This window comes from Falco rusticolus, chromosome 16, assembly GCF_015220075.1.
Source record: "Falco rusticolus isolate bFalRus1 chromosome 16, bFalRus1.pri, whole genome shotgun sequence".
Taxonomy (NCBI): Eukaryota; Metazoa; Chordata; class Aves; order Falconiformes; family Falconidae; genus Falco; species Falco rusticolus.
Window position 1 is genome coordinate 4635470 of NC_051202.1, and position 19540 is coordinate 4655009.

General features: G+C 44.3%; 1 protein-coding gene across 6 annotated transcripts in view; it reads left to right on the forward strand.

Moving 5' to 3' along the window:
• ARHGAP32 (Rho GTPase activating protein 32) overlaps positions 1 to 19540 on the forward strand; it is a 257950-nt gene that overhangs the window by 212855 nt on the left and 25555 nt on the right. For all 6 annotated transcript variants that reach the window (XM_037409775.1, XM_037409776.1, XM_037409774.1 and 3 more), the window contains one exon: positions 8664 to 8813. In XM_037409775.1, coding sequence (XP_037265672.1) covers positions 8664 to 8813 — 150 coding nt within the window. The remainder of the gene's footprint in view (positions 1 to 8663; positions 8814 to 19540) is intronic.

Below are 19540 nucleotides of genomic sequence, written 5' to 3' on the forward strand. Positions count from 1 at the left end.
CCATATCTGCAAGTATTGGGAGAGTAATACACACTTAGCAGCTTGATCTTGATGCTTACTTGATTGTCCATGCTGATGCTTACCTGGTTGTCCTTAATGCTGCTGCCCCACTTGAGGTTCAAGATAAGAAATCTGCTAACCGGTGACACCTTCCATGGGACACGGTGCACCCACCACCTTTGGGCTTGGTCTGAAATAGGATTTTTTCTCAAACTATACAAATTGTGTAAGTATTAGACATGCTTTTAAGTTACAGTATCATGTTCTCTTTACAGCAAATTTAGCATGACGTAAAGACTTCAGTACATTTTGATGTCAAGATCTCACATCCGTATTGGTGTAGTGTGTGCTTGGGCATGCCAGGTCAAATGATCATGATATCCCAAAGTGAACATGGGTGAAAGAACACTGTCTCCCTGACAGGTAGTTCTGATGTTTAATTCTGCTCAGAATACTGTTTTTCAGGAGGATCATTAATCTCCAAGGTAAGCTGGATAAGCAGGACTGCATTAAACTCTGCCAAAACATATAGAGGTTTAGCAAAATTAGTATGAATGAGAAAATACGTATTTCAGGTGCCTCTTTTGCTATTTTTTTCTCCTAGCTCTGCATTTCCCAGTTTGCTCCCCTTGTTTCCCAGTCCCACTGCTGGCCTTGTGACCTCTGTGTCACCTGAGCTGCTGACGCTACTGCCCTGTGTGCTGCATGCCCTCACCTCTGTCGTTTCGCTTTCAGCTCCCACTTGTTTTCCAGTTTTGGCCTCTGATAACTCATTTCCTTTGAACTACAGCCCCGTCTATTATTATTACTCCTTCACCTCCAGTTGCAAGCCCTTGAGGCCCTTGTCTCACCTAACCAAAGCCCATCCCTGCTGCATTGTCACTAAGGCTGTAGTGCTGCTTTTTATTCCAAGTACAATTCAAACATGTTAATGGAATTAATAGGTTGACCTTGTCAGTCCTTGTACCTTTGAAACCCCTCTCCTTTCTCAGTTAGCCTTCAGCTAACTGATTTATATCTCCTTACCATATATTGCTTCCCTCAGGGTGGGTATGCTGTACTTGATGGAATTAATTCAGAGATGTCCTGTGGTCGGTTTGTTCAGGAGGTCAGGTCGTATTATCTTAGGGCTCCCTTGTGACCTTAGAGTCTATGGAAATGTCAGATGTATCTGTTAACCTGGAAAGTTGTTGCATATTTCATGGTATCAAACTTTCCTGTCTCTACATAGGTGACATACCTATGCATCTAGCTAACCTTGCAGTTATCATTCTTATCCAGTTATAAATACTCCACAAATTTGGCAGAATTTGGCAATGAAGAGCATGGAGAGAGTTCTTGCCAAAAAACTTACAAAAGTGGTTCCTGGTTCCTCTATGCATTTTCTCATTGACATAACAGAAGCCTTCTCCAGGTTCAAACTGTAGGTAGTGCTTGTGCGTATCATTACTGATACGTGATTTTAGTTAGATAATTACTGTTGAAAGCAGTCAATTCTGCTGGTCAGATAAGTTTTTAGCTTTTGAATTTACAGCCTTCTGTCCCTGGAAGGGGACTAATTTGACTCAAATGCAGCCAAAGCTGACAGAGGTTATTGTATAATCTGGGCATGAAAAAGCACCGAGCGAGCTGCCAAGCTGGTCAGTCTCTGATGCCAGATGTTCCTACGCTAACCAAAATAAGCCAGTACTCCAGCTGGAGCCAAAGGCTGGTGTTGGCAAGGATAAGGAGGAGTTGCCGTTTTGCTGAGATTATTGCCTACAGACGCTGCCCAAAGGAAGGCTCCGGTAAGCCTGGGCAGATACGAACAAATGCGGCTTCCTTATTGCTAGACTTTGTGTGGAAAGACACTGACATTGCTTATCACTTTTAATGACCTACTTTGCTCTCCGTGGGTATGGTGCTCTTGTGATTGCTGAAAATATGTGCTTATTCTTGGCTGGTTCTTGTCATCATAGTTAATTTTAATGGTTTTTATCTGATGACACTGAAATTAATCCCCTTTAACGTATTTCATGACTTCTTTTAACACAGAGGCCAGCCTTAACTGATGTCAGCCTGGCACAGGATAAATGCTGCAGCATCAAAAAGCACACAGCATTTTTATTTTGGGTTTTTTTTTTACAGTGCAAGTCAGTAAGTACACATTTATGAAGGTTATTGGAGATAGAAGGATATCTTTTTAATTCTCACATTATGGAATTTTAAGATCTCCTTCTGAAAAATCTTTATGACCAGCGAGGGAGCCCAGTATAGATATTAGTACAATTATTGATGTGGTGTTTGTTGGTTCTTCTTCAAAACCAGCATCCTATTCAAGGACTAAAGGACGGTGCTTGGTGGTGTGTGGTTCCAGATTCTGGTTGGGTTTTTAGGGCTGTATAAATTAGCTTCCAAAATAGAATCTGCTGTGGCAAGAGGAAAGGAGTAAAATGTCTTGTTGCTAAGGAACATGACAGAGAACTGGGAGATGTGACTCAGTTCTTGGCTTTGTGTAATTTCTCTTCAGCAAGATGTGGGTCCACAGAGCACGTCTTTCTAAGCGTGAAGGGATGGATATTAAAAATATTTACTGAGGTTTTAAGGAGGGGCCGAGATGATGGATGCTGTGTGGGAAACCAGTTGAACTCAGTCCACTCACAGTTAAATGGATTCCTAAATGTCTGCAGAGTCAGGAGCACAGGGAATATGTGACAAAACCAAACGCGGCTTCTCATCTCCCAATTCCTGGTACTGCTCGTTCTTCAAAAGAGTGTGTTGCTGCTCTCTCTCCCCGCGGTAGAGTTTAATTTTAGAGGAGAATGGGTCTTGTGGGACTAATAGCCTGGAAAAAATGTAGCTTGACTTGCTGTAAATCTCTCTTCAGAGAGGATGGATTTTGCTTTTGTTTTCTAATACCTAGCTGTGCTTTTTTTATGACATTCCCACACCTTCTTCCATCTTTGATTTTGTGACTGGATATTGCAGTTTGTTTATATATTTAAAATTATGCAGCCACACATGTTCTTGCATTTGACCTTTAGCACCATGCTCTCCTCGCAGCAGGGGACAGCGGGGTTCTGTAGCGTGTAAAGTCTGTGTTAACAACAAGAGAAACAAACACGCTGGCCATGAGCTGCATGTGGGTCAGCATACACCCTCCAAGATTTTCTCTTCAAGTCAAAGTTTTCTAATCCTGTATTAGAAAACATGCTGCTGTCACCAGTCCCATGAAGAGGATTTTCTCTAGGCGCTAGTTCAAACCCAAAATATTAGTGATAGCAACAGGAGATAAAGCAGGTGTTCTGTATTTGTTTAGCATGGGGTTGTTTTCCCTTGGCAAAGTCTGATAAGGTCACAGGGGGAGAGGCAGTGGGTTTCTGAGGATGTCCTGTAGGAAGCTGCCTTTATCCCCTTCAAAATGTGTTGCTGGGTCACCGTACGCCTGGGTGTCTGCTGAGCGAGCACTTGCCTTTTGTCCACAAAGATGTGCAAGACTTGAAATCTGTTAATGCCCGCTTCTCTCTGGTTTGCTTTCCCTGGTCTTTGAAAAGAGGCAGGGTGTGTAAGATGGGAGGTGCAAGGTTGACTGTGTGGTCTTTTGTTCTCGGAGCCTTTGCATCATGGGGGTTTTCTTACTGAAAAGGGAAGGAAAATGTATGCAGAAAATAGTTTTGGGGACACAGTAAGGCTGCATTTCCTAAAAGGCTTCTCCTGTTTGGTTGCCATCATTCAAAGCCACTGAATCAGGAGCCAGTGCTCTTTTCCATCCTACCTTGCCTTCTGTTGCCAACACATGGGCAATTGTAATGAAATATTAAATTTTAGAAGTGGTCTCAGGAAGGGCTTTATGGCCGAGACATGATGCTTCTGCAGTTTGGGCCAAGATGCGTATCGTTGGACTGTGCTGTAATCGTATGGGTGTAAACCCAGCGTAATTGCCTGCCTGCCAAATCTCTGCAGGCACAGGAGGGCTCAGGAGTTGGGACTCCGTGGCTTGCCGGTGCCTCGGCGAGTTCTGAGCTGGTGTGCCAGCGGGCTGAGGGTGCAGTTCTGCAGCGTGTTGGCTTTGGCAGGAGCTCAGCCGGAGGAGGTCGGGTTTCCTGTGCTTTGCTCCCGCCGCCCCCTCGCTTGGGCTGCCACAACTGCTCATGTTCTTCTGCCGTAAGAGCATCAGGTTCAGCAGATTATTTTTAATCTGGGTCGCTGCGGTGATTTAGCTTGTGGTGTAACCTCACAGAAAGGTGTAGGAACATGACAGAAGTGCCATGATGGCCCTGAAGGCAGCAGGTCAGAGGGAGACGCAGGAGTCGTTGGCATATCCCGAGAGCTCCCCACGAGCTTTCAGCAGGTTCCTGAAGTAACCCAGGAAGGGCATGTTGTGCTGAACAAGAGCCATGAAGCTGCTTTGAATCAGCTGATGGCTGACACATTTCTCCAGTAAACAAGCTGCATAAAATATATCCTGAAGTGCCTTTTCAGTCCGTGGCATCAGGGTGAACAAGCCCTGCTTTTAATGAACTCATTTTAATTTAATGGTTTTTATCAATGTCAGGGGAATTTTGGGCCTCATTTGTACTACAAAAGCCTGGTGGTATAGCAACAGCGGCATGGTTTGATTGATAAATGTTCCTCGGGGAGGTACCGGCCATGGCAGTTTCCCAAACCCACAATAAACTACCTGGCACAAGTCTTCCTTTTTCTTCCCTCCCTTCCCACCCTATGAAGGCTTTGGCCAGCACAGCTATGTCAGCTAAGGGTGTGGTATTTTTTCGCACTCCTAATTGACGTATTCATGCCAGCAAAACTTCAGGACTAGTCCAGCCTCAGGTGGGGGTTTTTGTTTGGGTTTTGATGGGTTTTTTTGCAGCCAGTCTCGCTGTGCTGGATGGGGAATTTGTCTTTGCTTGTTCAGGCCAGGGTACTGAGCCAAACCTGCCTTTCTGAGGAAAATCAGCCCCTGCTCCTTCTAGGAAAGCCTCCGTTTCGTGGTAAACAATTTGTTCTATAGCAGTTAAATCTGAGGTGGAAAGCAATACAGATAAATGTTAGGATTGTTGTTTAGTTTTGTCTGCCTTTCAGTTGGTAACTCAGCAGCATCTCTGACTATAGCAGCCATTTAAAATTGTCCGGTTGCAATACTGCTTTATCGTCTGAATTTACTTCCATGACGCTTGTCCACCTGAACGCCTCACATGGAGACACAAACTGAATGGTTCAGATCTATCACGTCTCCACTTTATTGGTGGGACAGTAGAGCTAGAAAAGGGCTGATGATTTTACCCACGTCTCCTTAGCCTGTAACAATTTTAGATTGGTTTCTGGTCAGAGCCCTGTGTCTTGATTCCATAACTTCCTTGCATTCACTGATTCTGGGTTTTTCAAGATCAGCAAATGGGTGTAGGAGTGTAGGGCAACTCCGTGCACTGCAGCAGGAGAGCACCCCTTGCTATCGCTGGTGCTGTCACCAGTGGGACAGCAATGGTTGGGGAACAGCGTTTTGGAGCAGAAAACGTCTGTTCTGCAGGATTCTTGGTAGCAACCTTGGCATTGGTGCTTATGCAGAAACTGGGACTGCTGTGCTAGTTTCACCTGGAGCGAAATGCACCAGAAATTAAATATCTCTCAGGATGCATTGCTGGTTTGAGGGTCAAGTGATGCCAGAGGACTGGGAAGCAGGATAGAAAGCCTTTCAGCTTTTATTGCTGTTGGCAGAAAGACAGCATCCCTGACAGCCTCCTGAGCTCTTAGGGCTTACAAGGGTAGCTTAGCCTTATCAGACACCTACTTGCTTTTTTGTTGTTTTTTGTTACCTGTCAGCACAGAGATGACTGCTTGGATTTTCTTGATGTTCTCTTTTTCTTCCCCACCCAGGAGCAGCCTAACTCCTATCGGTGAATCATTCTTGCATGGGTGTAAAACTCTGAAGCCAGTTTAGCCCAAGAAACTCTCACCGAGAGTGGGCACTGATTCAGAGAAAAGCGGTGCGGGAAAACTTTAATCAAGGAAACATGCAAGTGTTTCAACAGGCTGTTGGGAACTGAATCTCTGGTTACTGAGCCTGCTCAGGCATTGCCCTGGCAGTGTGTTGGACTGCTGCACGGGTACACTGTGAGAGTGTGTTTGTAGAACTGTACTTAATGATGCGGAAAACAAGACAATTATTTTAACCTGTACTGAGTGGCTTGAAGGCAGAGCAGATTTACCGTGTTTTAAAAACTCGGGTCTCCTTTCTGGTTAGTGATGTAAACAAGTATCAGTGCCAAGTAAAGTCATCTTTGGACCACAGAAATGTATCCACTGCACCTATTTCTGGTTTTCATGCCTGAGGTGACATCCCAAAGTCACTTCCTGACCTGGTCGCCAGCATTAGTAGGATTTCTGCAGTACTGGAATTGAATGCGTTTTTCTCCATTTTACATTTGTTAGCTGATGGACTAATTTTTCATTAAGTCAAGCAAGATACTGCATGAAGAACTGTATACAGAGTCTGTGAAATTATTCGAATTAATACCTGCATATTAGTTATTGCTTTATTTGTCTGTTTACTTGACTGTTGTAAAAGCACCTGTCTCCGGTCTATCACCTCCAATAGGTTTATCACAGGAGCCTGAGGGTGCTAACCCTTCGAAATTCCACACAGTCAGGATGGGGCTGTCTCCATGTATTTTTGAGCGGGGCTGATAGGACATGATAAATGAGCTGTTACTTTACCGTGATGATGGATGCAACTGAAATCTATCCTAACTTTGTTTGGCGTGTCAGCACAATCTGTTCATTTATTGCATGTAATTAAAAAAAACCCTGTCAAACTGTAAACATTCCTTTAATTAAAGCCCCCATAGCCACAGTTTGTCATGCTCAGTGCTTCTGTGGTTTGTTAAATTGAGTTTGTTCGTTGAGAATGTAGACATGGGGCGTTTTGGAGATTTTAGGATTTCAGGTATTCGGAATTATTTTGGCTGCTGCAGATCAGTGCACTGTCACGCTGCTAAAAGGGACTTTATCCAAAAGCAGAACTCTGTGCCACTCAGATGGAAATACGCTAAAGTCATTGGAATCAGGTTTGATGTAAATAGGGGGACTTCATCGATACCTGGTAAAATAGAGGGGAAAATGCTTGGCTGTTTAAAGGGCTTAAAACATCATGAAGCATCGAGTGGTATAACCTTGTTCTGGGGACAAGGTTTTTCATGTTGTCTGGCTGAAGAATACCCTGTCTGCCTGTATGAAGCATTACTGCATAAATCTGTATTTTGCTGAGTCCCAGCTTCCAAAGCTGCTCACAGAATTTCAAGTTGTGCTTGTTGGTGAGCAGTAGTGACACTGAGGAGATACACCGTTGTCACCAGGGGTCTTCATTGCTTTTGATATTTGTTTGAAATGGCATTACTCCGCTGAAATTTGATCACAGTACTTCGGGTTTTAATGCAGGTGCAATACATGGTTGTCTTTCCTCTCTGGGATCCGAGGCAGGAGCCCGGGAGAGCAATTGCTGGTAGTGCCGTGTGGTGCTGCAGGAGCCTTTACAACTTCCTGGAGCTGTAAAGGCTTCCTCACAAAGCACAGCCTTTTATACCTAGTGATTTGTTCTTTTCAAAAGAGCTCTTCTGTTGAATTTAAACTGCTTTTAAATCATGTATACAATGGCACTTTTGTTGGGAAGGCCAGAGCCCTCTCATTTTCAGAGTGGGCCTCAGGAAGAAAAGTTGACATTCAAGGGCATTGTTCTGCTTCCCATTCAAACCTCCTTCCAATTTGCATGAGTTTATTTGTGTCACCCACTTCTGCCCTGTGTGACTCTCGTTTCCTTGACTGTGGATTATGCGGGACTGGGTGGTTTTAAGAGTGACTGATTTCAGCAGCGTAACGATATTGCATAGAGAAATGGAGCGGGAGGTTTGGAGGGAGGGATGGCTCGTGAGCTATGTTCTCGTTCCTTTGTAGACTTCTTGTATTCATTCTGGAAAGGATAAACTGCATTTTTTCATGTCAGCTGCCTTAGTTTTCTATTAAGTAAAACAAAGACACTAATGTTTTTGTCTTGCAATGGCTTGAGAAGACTCGGGGAGCTCATAATGCCCTGGGAAGGACTGTACCTACACAGCTGCAACGAGGTTTTCATTAAAATTGCAGGTGTGCTGGAAGGGCAGTCTGTAGCACTTAGACCTAAACGTCCTCTAGGTTTGCATAATATTAGTCATTTGTTTGTTCTGGAGACACTTAAGACTACTAGAATGAGAGCCAGTAACAAAGCACTTATCTCTGCTTGTAGATTATAAACTGTGTTTGTCAGTGTAGGTGAGATTACTGCCATTGTTAGTTTAGCCTTGTTCGTTTTTCCAGAGATGAAAACTGCAGCTCCCAGGTGCTGCCCACCGTCCAATATGCCCTGACGGTACTTTGGTACACTCCCACCTGAAGCTGCTTTGCAGATAAACGTGTCTTTGTGTTAAATTCTTCCATTACAGCTGTCTCCTGTTATTTCTGTACTAGCCAAGAATTAGAACAAAAGCCAAGTCTCTGTTTAGTATCGGACCTTGGAAAATCTGTTTCTGTTAATAATTGATACGAATGTTAATCCAGTTCTTGTGTGCTCTGTAGCATGTGTTATGCTTGGCCTTGCCTGACTGGGCCAAATCTAAAGTGAACTCTTTTTTTTTTTTTTTAATTTTGTTGTGCAGTGTCGAAAAAACACGGCAAGCTCATCACCTTCCTTCGTACATTCATGAAGTCGCGCCCAACAAAACAGAAACTGAAACAGCGGGGGATCCTGAAGGAAAGGGTGTTCGGCTGTGACCTGGGAGAGCATCTTCTCAACTCTGGCCATGATGGTAAGAAACAATCCATTCCTGAGTTCTTCCTCCATCAGGAATCTTATTTCAGGGTGATCATAGCTAGCAAAGGGCTAGTTGCTGCTAGCGGAGAAATGTGGAACAAAGATCGATGGCTGAAATATAAATTGAAGCTAATCCTAATAAGAAGCAAGCATCGTGGCTCAGCGTGGGACTGCTGAAGATGGGTGGAACTATGGAAGATGAATTCTCAACCTCCTGAAGTCTTCGAATAAATACTAAATATTTTCTTGCAGGGGATAAAATTTATGTGTCAGTGTCAATGAATTAATTAACTGGTATGTTAGATCCATACATTTCTATAACTCACTACCTTTGTATGATTCTAGCACAGTTTGCAGTATAAATCCTTCACCTGCCTTTGATGTCACAAAGTTAGCAGGAAGTAACTGGATGTTATGTTTTTCCACAGCTTTTCTCTCAGCTTGTTATGGTGAGTTTTCTGTGGCTCTTCTCGGTCCCTTTTGCCTTCCCATTGGCACTTTAGGGAGGTAGGAGAAGAGCTGTCCATTCCAAGAAAAAAATTACAGTTATTCCTACTCTTCCTTGGACAAATTTTAAGTTCACGTGCTCTTTCCAACCCCCTCGCTGTGGCATCTCCAGTCGAGGCTGTGAAGTCATTAACAAGTGGCAAACAGAGGACTGGGAATTCTTTCACGGTTCGCTAGCCAAGGTCATTCCCACAAATAGGCCACACTGAGGGTCATTTAGAAAAGCAGCATGGAGCGGCCATGGGCTGCAGCCAGTGTGCCCAGGAGTTAGAGCCATCAGGAAGTCAGCCATGGGTGTAGCATCACTGTCTGGCTATGTCAGCCCATTGATCTGTTTCGTATTTTTGCTTCTTGCCTACCGCAGTAGATTGTTCAGCAGACCTCTTATGCTTATGTTGTTAATCTGGTGTCTCCCAGCTTTTGCGTGCAGGCTGAAGGAAAAGTGATGTGACGTGTGGGGTAGGAAAGGAGTTTCTCTGTTAAATTTGATTTCAATGGTATTTCACACTCCTTGTTCATATGAGAGCCGTCTGGAAAAGGGATGGTAAAGGGTGGGGAGCTGTTTCCTGCACTTTTTCCAACCGATTCAGTTGGTAACAGCAACGTGCACTCCCTTGCCTGACACAAAGTATTTTACTACCAGCTGGTGCATAATATGAGCTTGTTCTTAAGGAGTCAGGACTGTGGCAAAGCTCATTGGCTTGTTAATTGGAACCAGTAGAGATCTTTATTGCTGGGGCTTGAAAAGCATCAGAGAGCCAGAAACTGGATGGTTTGGAGACAGAAACAGACAGTAACCCATGTAAGAGCTACATCAGGAGTAGGTAATTTACACCACTGGGTAGCTCGAGAGCCTGATTTTATATTCATGCTCTGGGAGCAATCTTGGAGGGCAGGAGGCATGCCAGCAGAGTGAGCTCATTAATGGGAAAGAGAGAGTTCTCTTTTATCCCCAGCCCTCCTCCTGTCCATTTTTGTTAGGCACAAGTCAGCAATAATTAAAGCTTTTCCCTGCCCTCTGCACTGACTTCTTCCCCTGGCTTTGAGGGGTATGCATTTCACTTTATTTAACATTAAAAACACATCCCAAGCAGAACTAAAGTGTTTGAACTCCTCTGGAGGCTCCTGTTTGACAGTCTCTAGGAGCTCACTTCTTGTTCTGGTCACTCCTCTACCATGAGGTGCAGCAGAGTGACTGGGACTGAGCTGTGCTAACGAGGTCTCTTCATCTGAGAAGTTGCCAGTTGCTTTCACCCTTCATTTGGTAACTCTTTCCTAACTCCCTGGAGTGAAGCAGATCCAATTTGAATGTTGCTAACAGGGGCATGTCTCCATTTCACACAGCAGGATTGGTTTTTTTCTGTGTGATTCAGCTCTCTGACCTGTATTCCAAGTGACATAATCCCTGGGATTGGTTTTCTGGAGACATTTCTGGATTCCTGTGAATCAAGCTCCGTGCATGCACAGCATTTTAAGATTCTCCCAAGCTGTAGCATTGATGTTGCACAGCCTTGGAGCCAACTGCAGTGCTGATCTACTGAAAGGGGACTGAGATATCACAGGAGATGCAAAGTTGAATCAGACAGAGCAAAGATGCTGTCCTGCCTCTTCACCTCAGAACCAGAACATAAACAAGTATTTTTATAGGAGCACAGAGTACTGTAGCTGAAGTCTGTGCATGGTACCTACCGGTAATGCTTTGGGATTACAACATAGAACATCTCAGTTCAGAAAAACAAAAAAGAACCCAACACATTCGTAGATTTGTTTAGGTTATTGCTTGTTTTGATGGGTTGCTGTCCAGTACCCAAAAAGATTTAGTGGGACTGAAGGAGAAAATTATGCCATCCACTGCCTTCGAACGGCAAGGCATTGATGCGCGCCTCAGAAATGCAATATTGAACCAAACTGGAGTTACATTAAGAACTTTATTAATGAACAGCTTTGGGAAGCTGACAGAGCCTAAATTCTCAAGCATTCACTGTGTAACAACATGAGCTCTCCCAATTTTGCAGTCACGACCATCGGAAACTTTGCTTGTCTTTTAGAAAGGAAAGGGTGAGAGAGGGGTAGACCAAGATAATAAAAAAGGGTAAGGACAAAAACTGAAATAGGTCGAGTATTTTTTTAGTAAACACTGTGTTGAGGCAGCTGGCTCAGATTGCTTAGCTAGGAGAAGAGTGTGTTTGCTATCGTGTGTCTATATCCAGAGGGGGATTTACAGAGAAGAAATGTTGTACCTACTGCGGTATGTTGTCTCTCTGTGGGATCAGCAAGTGATCACTCTCGTTCTGCATCCGTTGTGCCTGGCCTGAATGTGTAAGAGGAAAGTGATACAGAAATGTGACCTGTTTCACTGTTACGGAGCAAGAGCCCAGGCGGTACCATCCTGCAAAGCCACGCACACACGCTGTACGTTCAGCGTGGGCCACATTCTGAGCTCGTGACGCATGCGCCTTAGTTTACCTGAGTTTTGAGATTAGTCTTGTGCTAAGACAGAGTGCTCTTTCTTCCGAAAGGTTCCTCTCAGGTTGGTGGGTCAGAACTTGGATCTGCTAAACTTCAGGGTATAAAACATCCGTATACGGAGTTTGTCCTTAGGGGAGGGTGTCGAGGTAAGATGGGATGAGTGGAGCACGTAGGCTGGTGTTGCTGCTGCCTTTTCATTTTTGGTGAGGGTGCAGTTTGTCATTTTTTTAATTGTTGTGTATGGATCTGAGAAGTGACCCTGTAAGCAGCTATAGGGAGGGAGGTAAGGATTTTAACAAATGTTACAGTAACAGCAGTAGGGATGAGTACTGCACCTTAAAATCTTTCTGTATGCTTGGTGATTCATGGGGGGGGTGCAGTCGTTACTGGGCTGGCAGCTGGAGGCGGGCAGTGTCCTGGGGTTTGGGTTTGGTTGTGGGTTGGCTTTTTTTGTTGTGTTTTTTTAATTCCAGTTTGTCACATGCTGACACTTTGAGCTCTAAACAATGATGGATCCCTTCTGTGTTAGGAGCTACACCTCCATGTGGTGTGAAACGGTCCTTTCCCAAAGGCACTTGTAGACAAGACAGCAGTGAGGGGAAGGAAGCGTCATTGTCCAGTTCCTTGGATGAGGGTTTGAGTCATGGGCAGATCACAGGATTATTTTTCAAAGTCCTCTGTGTTCCAAGTGACTTTGGAAAATGGGAATTGGGAGCCACGGTGCTCCTCAGCGCTGGGCTGAGGTGTACATAGATGTGTTGCTTCCACTGAAAGTAACAGCGCTCTGTCCTTCTGGTTCCTCTTCTCTGTCACATGTCAGTGCTGAATTGTGGGCTGGTACCTGCAGAAGTAAAAACGGGTTTGATATGAGTGATTTTTGACTTCTCTGTTGGGTCCAAATCTGGCAAAAGTTGTGGTGATGCTCCCTTCGAGTCTGTTGGTTTGCACAATATTACTGCAGTCAGCTTTAGTCACCCAATGGAGCCTGCCTTAAGAGGCCCGTCTCCATTTAATTTTAGTGCATTATTCATATGTTGGCTCCTGGGTTTCGAGTACTTCCCCTGCCAATGGAGCATCATTTGGAAGCAGACCAAGCTTCGCGGGGAGTAGCTGTTTGTTCATCGCTCTGAGAAACGTTCCCACTTGGGTTGGTGCTGTTGACACCTGCCATGCTAGTTTGCTTTGTAGAGCTGTGAGGTGCAGCAAATTCAGCATAATCCCTGACTCGCAAAGAGGCCTTGTTCCCTCTGTAGGCAGAGAGACTTTCCCCCCCCCCTAAATTTTTCTCTCTCAAAGGAAACCAAATACAACTTAAATTTAGCTCGACCCCAATTAGAGAGAATTGTGCTCACAGAGGATGTGTTTGTTTACTGTGGGAGCTGGTTAAATGCTGCATTGCAGCATCTGTACCACGTCCTCGTTTGTGCCTCAAAATATTCTGAAACTGAGGTTTTATGACAAGTGTCGGAGCCCCCAGTTGCGTGGTTAGCAGGGAGTTCGTGCCCGGCTGCATGGAGAGGCCGGGAGGCTGGAGCGCTGGGCAGGTTGCTGGCTGTCCCTGGCAGGGCACGTGGCCGCGGCGTTCCGGCTTTGTGCAAGGGGCTGGGGCGGGCTGGATGGAGCCGCAGTGCCAACGGGGAGCTGGGCGGTCGCAGGTTTGGTGGTGCCGTTTCTCTCTGGCTTCCTGAGCTCACTGGTCGTGGGGATCTGTTGGCCACCGCTCAGGCGGCGCTCTCGCATGGTCGGCACGCCAGGGGAAAGCCATGTAGCTCTTCTGGGAGGAAAGGAGTTGGGAGCTGCAGCAGATGAGGGATTAGTTTTCAGTGTACTTTTTATTCAAATGCTGCTGGGAATAACGTACTGGAATTGCTTGGGCTGCGGAGGATGGGGTATAAAATACTGGCGGTTCTTTTTGCGTGCTGAAAATGTTCCCGTCGCCTGGCACTTGATAAGAGAGATCATTTCTCCCTCAGCTGAGCGGAGCGCAGGCTAACCTGGCATCCCCTGAAATGCGGGTGTTGGGTGTTCGTTTCATGAGGTAATCCACCCGATAGTGTCAGCTGTATTAACAGGGGATTTTGTAGGCTTAAAGGAAATGGGGTTTTTTGTACCTCTTTATGCGTTTGTTGCATTGATACATCATAAACTTCCATAACCGGAAAAGATAGTTTTAAAAACGGCACTGATTTTTAGTTGACAAGTTTCCCATATTGAAGGACCTATACCTCATTTTTGAATTATTACAAAATACCAATGATCTGTAATCAGCAGGGAAAGGTATTGGTTTGTTGCTGAAGAAGTAAATGCCTGCAAAAGACAAAGTTTACTGACGTACCTGATTCTTGCTCTCTGTCCTTCATGTTCTTCCCTGTTCCCTACATTTATTCACAGGTATTTTGAACAAGTTGGGTAGAATTAAAGAAAAAATAAAATGAAAGCTGATACTTTCCAGAACTGTATGCAAGGTCATGTTATAGCAGATATGGGAACCTGATCCTGTTACATACTGGGCACTAGCAACAACTGTTTGCAAGGGATGGTTTTATTCTCTTGTGCTGGTTATTATGCCCTTCAGATAAGCTCCTTAACAGCACCTTGGGATTTCTGGTGACATCACGGCTTGTTTGGGTTCCTCTGGTGCTATCCTTCCCTTTGAGCAATCCGCTGGCTGCAGTTGGGTGATGTAGTTGCCTTTGATGCTAATTTATTGCAGATTTGAGTATAGGGAGAACACTGTTAACCAGCACAGAGAAACACAAGGAGTGAGGTCTCGGGCAGTGTCTTGGCAGGGATCTGTAAAAATCTGGTTTTCCTTAGCTCAAGCATAAGTTTGGTAATCTACATGTCATCTCTTCGGTCCTAGTATTAATGTGAGGAGTCCCTTTTACTAGCTAATAATTTTCGTTATAATAAAAGCCTGCCTGGCTGGCTTTGGGTCTTTGCCATCTGTGAAGGAAGCCTTGATTTGGAATTCAGGGCAGCTGAGTCTTACATATTTATTAATGTTAGTTTTTCTTGTATTTTAACTCTTAGAGAGTAAATCTAACCAGTTTCCACTCCCTCTCTTACTGCTGCAGAACAAAATTGAACATGACAAACCAAGAAATAAAGCAAACTTTGCTGAAAAATCAAATAAATATTTACAGAATTGTTTCTTTTCCCCTTCCTTCCTTTTAAATACTATTTTTAACTGGGAAAACAAGGCAGCCCCTGAAATACAAGCACTTCCAACTTATGTTCCAAAGGCCCAGGTGAAACCCCTGCTCGCCGTGTGCTAGGGAACTGCTTTGCTCCCAAGATTTTTGCTTCAGAAAGACTTTTTAGCATTTGCAGAGCTTCCATCAGAAGTAGATCCTCAAGCTTTACCTGCGCCCGCTGCAGTTCAAGCAGCAAATAGTTACGTGGCAGTACAGCAACCCCCGAGTGTAGTTCCCCAAATATGCTTGGAATTGTTATGACTTGAATGCTGGCAACCACATCAATAGATTTGTTTAAGCAATAACTTCTTGTTCTTACACAAAGGTTTATTGAACTGCTGCACGGAAAAGGTAGGCTGTGTGCATTAGCCGTCCTATTTAGATCAGAATGATGAAATTGGCCATAGTTGTTACAATGGGCTGAGGAGAATGTTGGCTGTGGGTGAGGCTGAAGGTTTATATTAGATGGTTCATTCCCTGAATGAACTCTTGGGGCGTTTTTGTACCTTTAATAGGTATTGTCGGAGTATCCAAGCTGACAAGTTGGAATGAGAACTAAAAAGTTTCAAACCTCCAGGTAGGTTCAGATCTGGCATCCTGCTTTTACTTTTGTCTCTATTTTTAAGCATCTAGATGCCTAAAGGAGTTAATGATTAGGGCATAAATCTGAGTGTTGAAGGATTTGTTTGGAATTCTTTTTTCTGCCAAGGCATTTCTTGTGTGACTTTGGGCAAGTCCTTGAAAGTAGGATTCATCTCCTTTACTGTTAGGCATCTAGCAGTTCTCCAAGCAGATGGGTGTATCTGGAAGGTGGTTCACTCCATCTGCCATAATATAGGTGGGGTTTTTTTAAAGAAACAAGTGGATACTAACTTCTCCATTGGTACAACAGGAAAAATCATGTATCCTTGCTTATCCAATACTTTTTGTAGTGCTCTCCTTGATATGTGGGGAGAGAGAGCCATAAATAAAACACACGGCAAGTGGAGGATTCATGTACAGGGCTACTGCTCGCAAATCAGTGGGTGTATCTCATGTTTTCTGGCAAGCCTACCTGACACAGGTATGGAGGAAACCAGAAATCCTCAGGTTCTGCCTCCCTTAATGGGATTTTTCTGTGTGCCATGGTCCTGTTCAGAAAACTGAAACTTAATTGTGTAGTACACAGCCAGTAGTGAAAGGGCAAATCCTACACCGGAATATTTTACTTGGTTAACAAGAAAATGTAACTGGTCTGTCCATGGCCAGGAACGAGTTCAGGAGACAGCTGCCTTTAGATAGGGAGGACATGGGTTTCCATCAGTATTTTTTTTTTTCCAGTACTTGAAACTTTAAAAGTTGTTTATAAGCTGCATGCCATAGAGATATATTAAACTTTTCCTACTCCCCAAGTGATTTATTTTTGTGCTTGAGATGTCATTAGTAAAGGGGAGAATTTAGCACATTCTCTTACTGATTTGCCTTGCATGTTGGAGCCCAAACTGACCGTCCCCAATTCTTATAATCCGTTATCATTTCCTGCTTGTTTTATGTTACGCAGTGAAGGAATACTGGTCTGTCTCAGCATTTTCACTTGCATCTGAGTCCATGTTCGCTACAGTTCGGCGCACACACAGTGTGAACGGGGGAAAAAACAGTTGTAAAGTTGCATTCTGGGGCAGTAACTCGGTGGGGCTGCTGTGATTTAACAGCCCCTTTGAGCTCATGGATAATATTAGCCATTTGCTTCCATTCATCCTGCTGGCCGTTACTTCATTTGGCTCCCTTTTTTCAGGAGACAGGCAATATATTGAAACCAGTCGGCCTCAGACGTGCCAAAACCAGTTGCCTTTCAGTATTTAACAATATATAGTAATTTTTTTAAAATCAAAATCCATCTCCAAAGGGGTTGGGCAATCAGTGACCTAAGCTGTAGTCAGAAGTTCTGGCCAGTGAGCTGGGCACTCGCAAGCTCAAACCCCATCTCTCACACGCTTTTCGTGGCTTCGGGGAACTTGTTTGATATCTCCTGTTCTATCTCCGTGCTTGTAAAATCAAACTAATGATCTGTATCTGCCCCCGAAGTGCCACAAGGGTAAGTTTCTAATACTTGTGAAGTACTTGGAAGATAAAGAGTGTGGTATAAACATTAAAAAGTATTTACTCAAGTGTTAACTTTGAGTGGCATGCTAGATCCAGAGTAGCTTTGTGAATGTCTGTAGGAAATGAGTAAACCTCTCTGTATGTTTCCCCTGGATTTATTCTGGTTCTTGGTTGGGTTTGCATAATTTCAGCAGATCTAAACATGTCAGACATCGCAGAAACTGAATGGTGCCGAATTCACTGGTGCATTTCTGTAAATGGTGAAAAGCCTGCGTGTTTTAGGCGCCTAAATGTTTCTCCTGACCTGGTAGTATGTGCCTCTGCACACACAGTCTCGTGTAACATAAAAGACGGATCCAGCGGCCTCAAAAAAAGAGTGATAGTGGACCCAAATTGCAGATGAGCAGAGAATATTCTGCTTCGTGCAGATGCATTCTCTGCGACACAAACTAGTTGAGCACAAGTTGATACTTTCAAAGGCCAATAGTTTTGAGCTATTTTGGGCAAATTTCCAAACATAACAGGCACTGTTATTGCTTCACCATCTGCCCTCTGAATAGCTGGAACTCAAGATTATGGGGTACGGGGTTAGCATTACAAAGAGGTACATGGGGTCCCCGTGGAGAATTACTTGTTTGGGGAAAGTACTTGCAGAAGGGGATCACTGAGCAGGCGATACAAGCTTGCAGTTAAGAAAAGAGACATTTCTTCTCTCCCCTTCTTTTTTACCCTGCTTGCAGCTGTGAGAAGAGAAATTCTTTGTGCCTGAGTGACCCAGAGGACAGCAGGGAGTTGAAAATTAATTTGCATTTCGAAACACTACAGCTGTAGGGGGAACAAACATGAGAAAAAATGTTGCAGTCCATACAGGAATTGCTCATGCTCTTATCCCTCCACTCTTAACAAGGGGGATGCTTTTTTCCCCCTGCTCAACTTTCTGTAAAAGTTGTGTGACTGATCTAAACAGAAAGCACTAGCACACAGTCCAAATATGAATGCATTAGGAGTATCTTTATTCCGTTTGTGAGTATTTTGTATTAAAAACAAAGCCATCCCCCGAGAATTAGGTGGGTAGAGCCCAGGAGATGGATGTATTCTGCAGAGGCTCCAGCCTGTGGTACCGGTGTAGGAGGTACCACTTGCAGTCCTGGAGTGCCAAAGTGCCCTAGTGCAGACATACCCACAACATTGAGAATGTGGCTGGTCTCACAGGGCTTGAAAAACGTGGTTATCTACCTTCCTAGCCTGATGCAACACAGTGGAATTTACGTTTCTCAGGCTTGAACTTTGCACTTTGTTTTCACACAGTTCACGCATAAGCTGCCGTAACAAAAAAGTCCAGTCTTAAAAAGCAGAGTCCGGTGCCAGAGGCCGATCCCACAGGCGGGCGCTGCGTGGTATCTGCTCTGGGAACCAACTCGTGGTTTATGGCCCCTCTTCCATTATTGCACTTTCCCAAGTGCAAAAGTCACACTTCAGATAAAAACGTTGCATGTTACCAGGAAATAGTGCAGCTTGTGATAGCAGGCTCGGGCTTTATGCAACTCATCAACAGCATAAATAAATTTAATGTGGGTCACTTGGAAATCGGGAAGACAGCATCTGGAAGGAAGCTTGCTGTTTGGTTGGCCTTGGGCTTCTTTCTCACTCCTGGTGATTTGAATGTGAGGATGTGGATTTAGGAGTGAGATAAAAGTCCTTAGAAGAGAATCTCTTAACGTTTGAGCCTTTTTATGAACGTGCAGGGGATGGTGGGGTCTGCATGATTGGAAAATGACACGTGCAGGTGACTGGCTGGGTGGCGGGGAGTTTCCTACAGAACGATAAGAAGGAAATCTTTAACCCCTCTGTCCCATGCTGGTTTACACCTCCTGTGTAACTGTCACTGCCAGGTGGAGGAAGGAGTTTCAGAAATGAGTACTTTGAAAAGAGGTTCCCGGTAGAAGTTAGTCTGAATTATTACAGGGTTTTTTACTGGTTTTAGTTTGTTGTTTGTTTTTTTTTTAATTAAATACTTGGATGAGTTTTTGCGAAATGGAGCTAAAAATAGGAAGAATGATTGGGGTAAAAGCAACTGTATTTCTTCAGGTGAGGATATTAATTGTTAGGTTTTTACGTAACCATGCATTAATATGGCAAGGGAGACGGGATTTATTTGACTAATTTCAGCTGTCTAGAAGTTGTCGGAGCCTCAGCTAGGCACAAAATTTCAAGAAGGGGACACATTCGTGATGCAGTTCGCACCTTTTTTGTTGTGCTGGGTGTTCTCGGGGCGCTTTATCCTCTGCATGTGCCCTTCCTTCCTCACTGCTTAGTGCAGCCTGGACAATTAAAGAGTGATCTGCCTCAGCCTAAATGTCATCTTGTGGGTGACTGTTTCAGGTTCTATTCTTGTGGCTCAAAACATAGCCCTTAAGCTTCTGTTACGTTGCTTTGCTTGGTTCTGTTTTGGTCTCGTCCCTAAGTA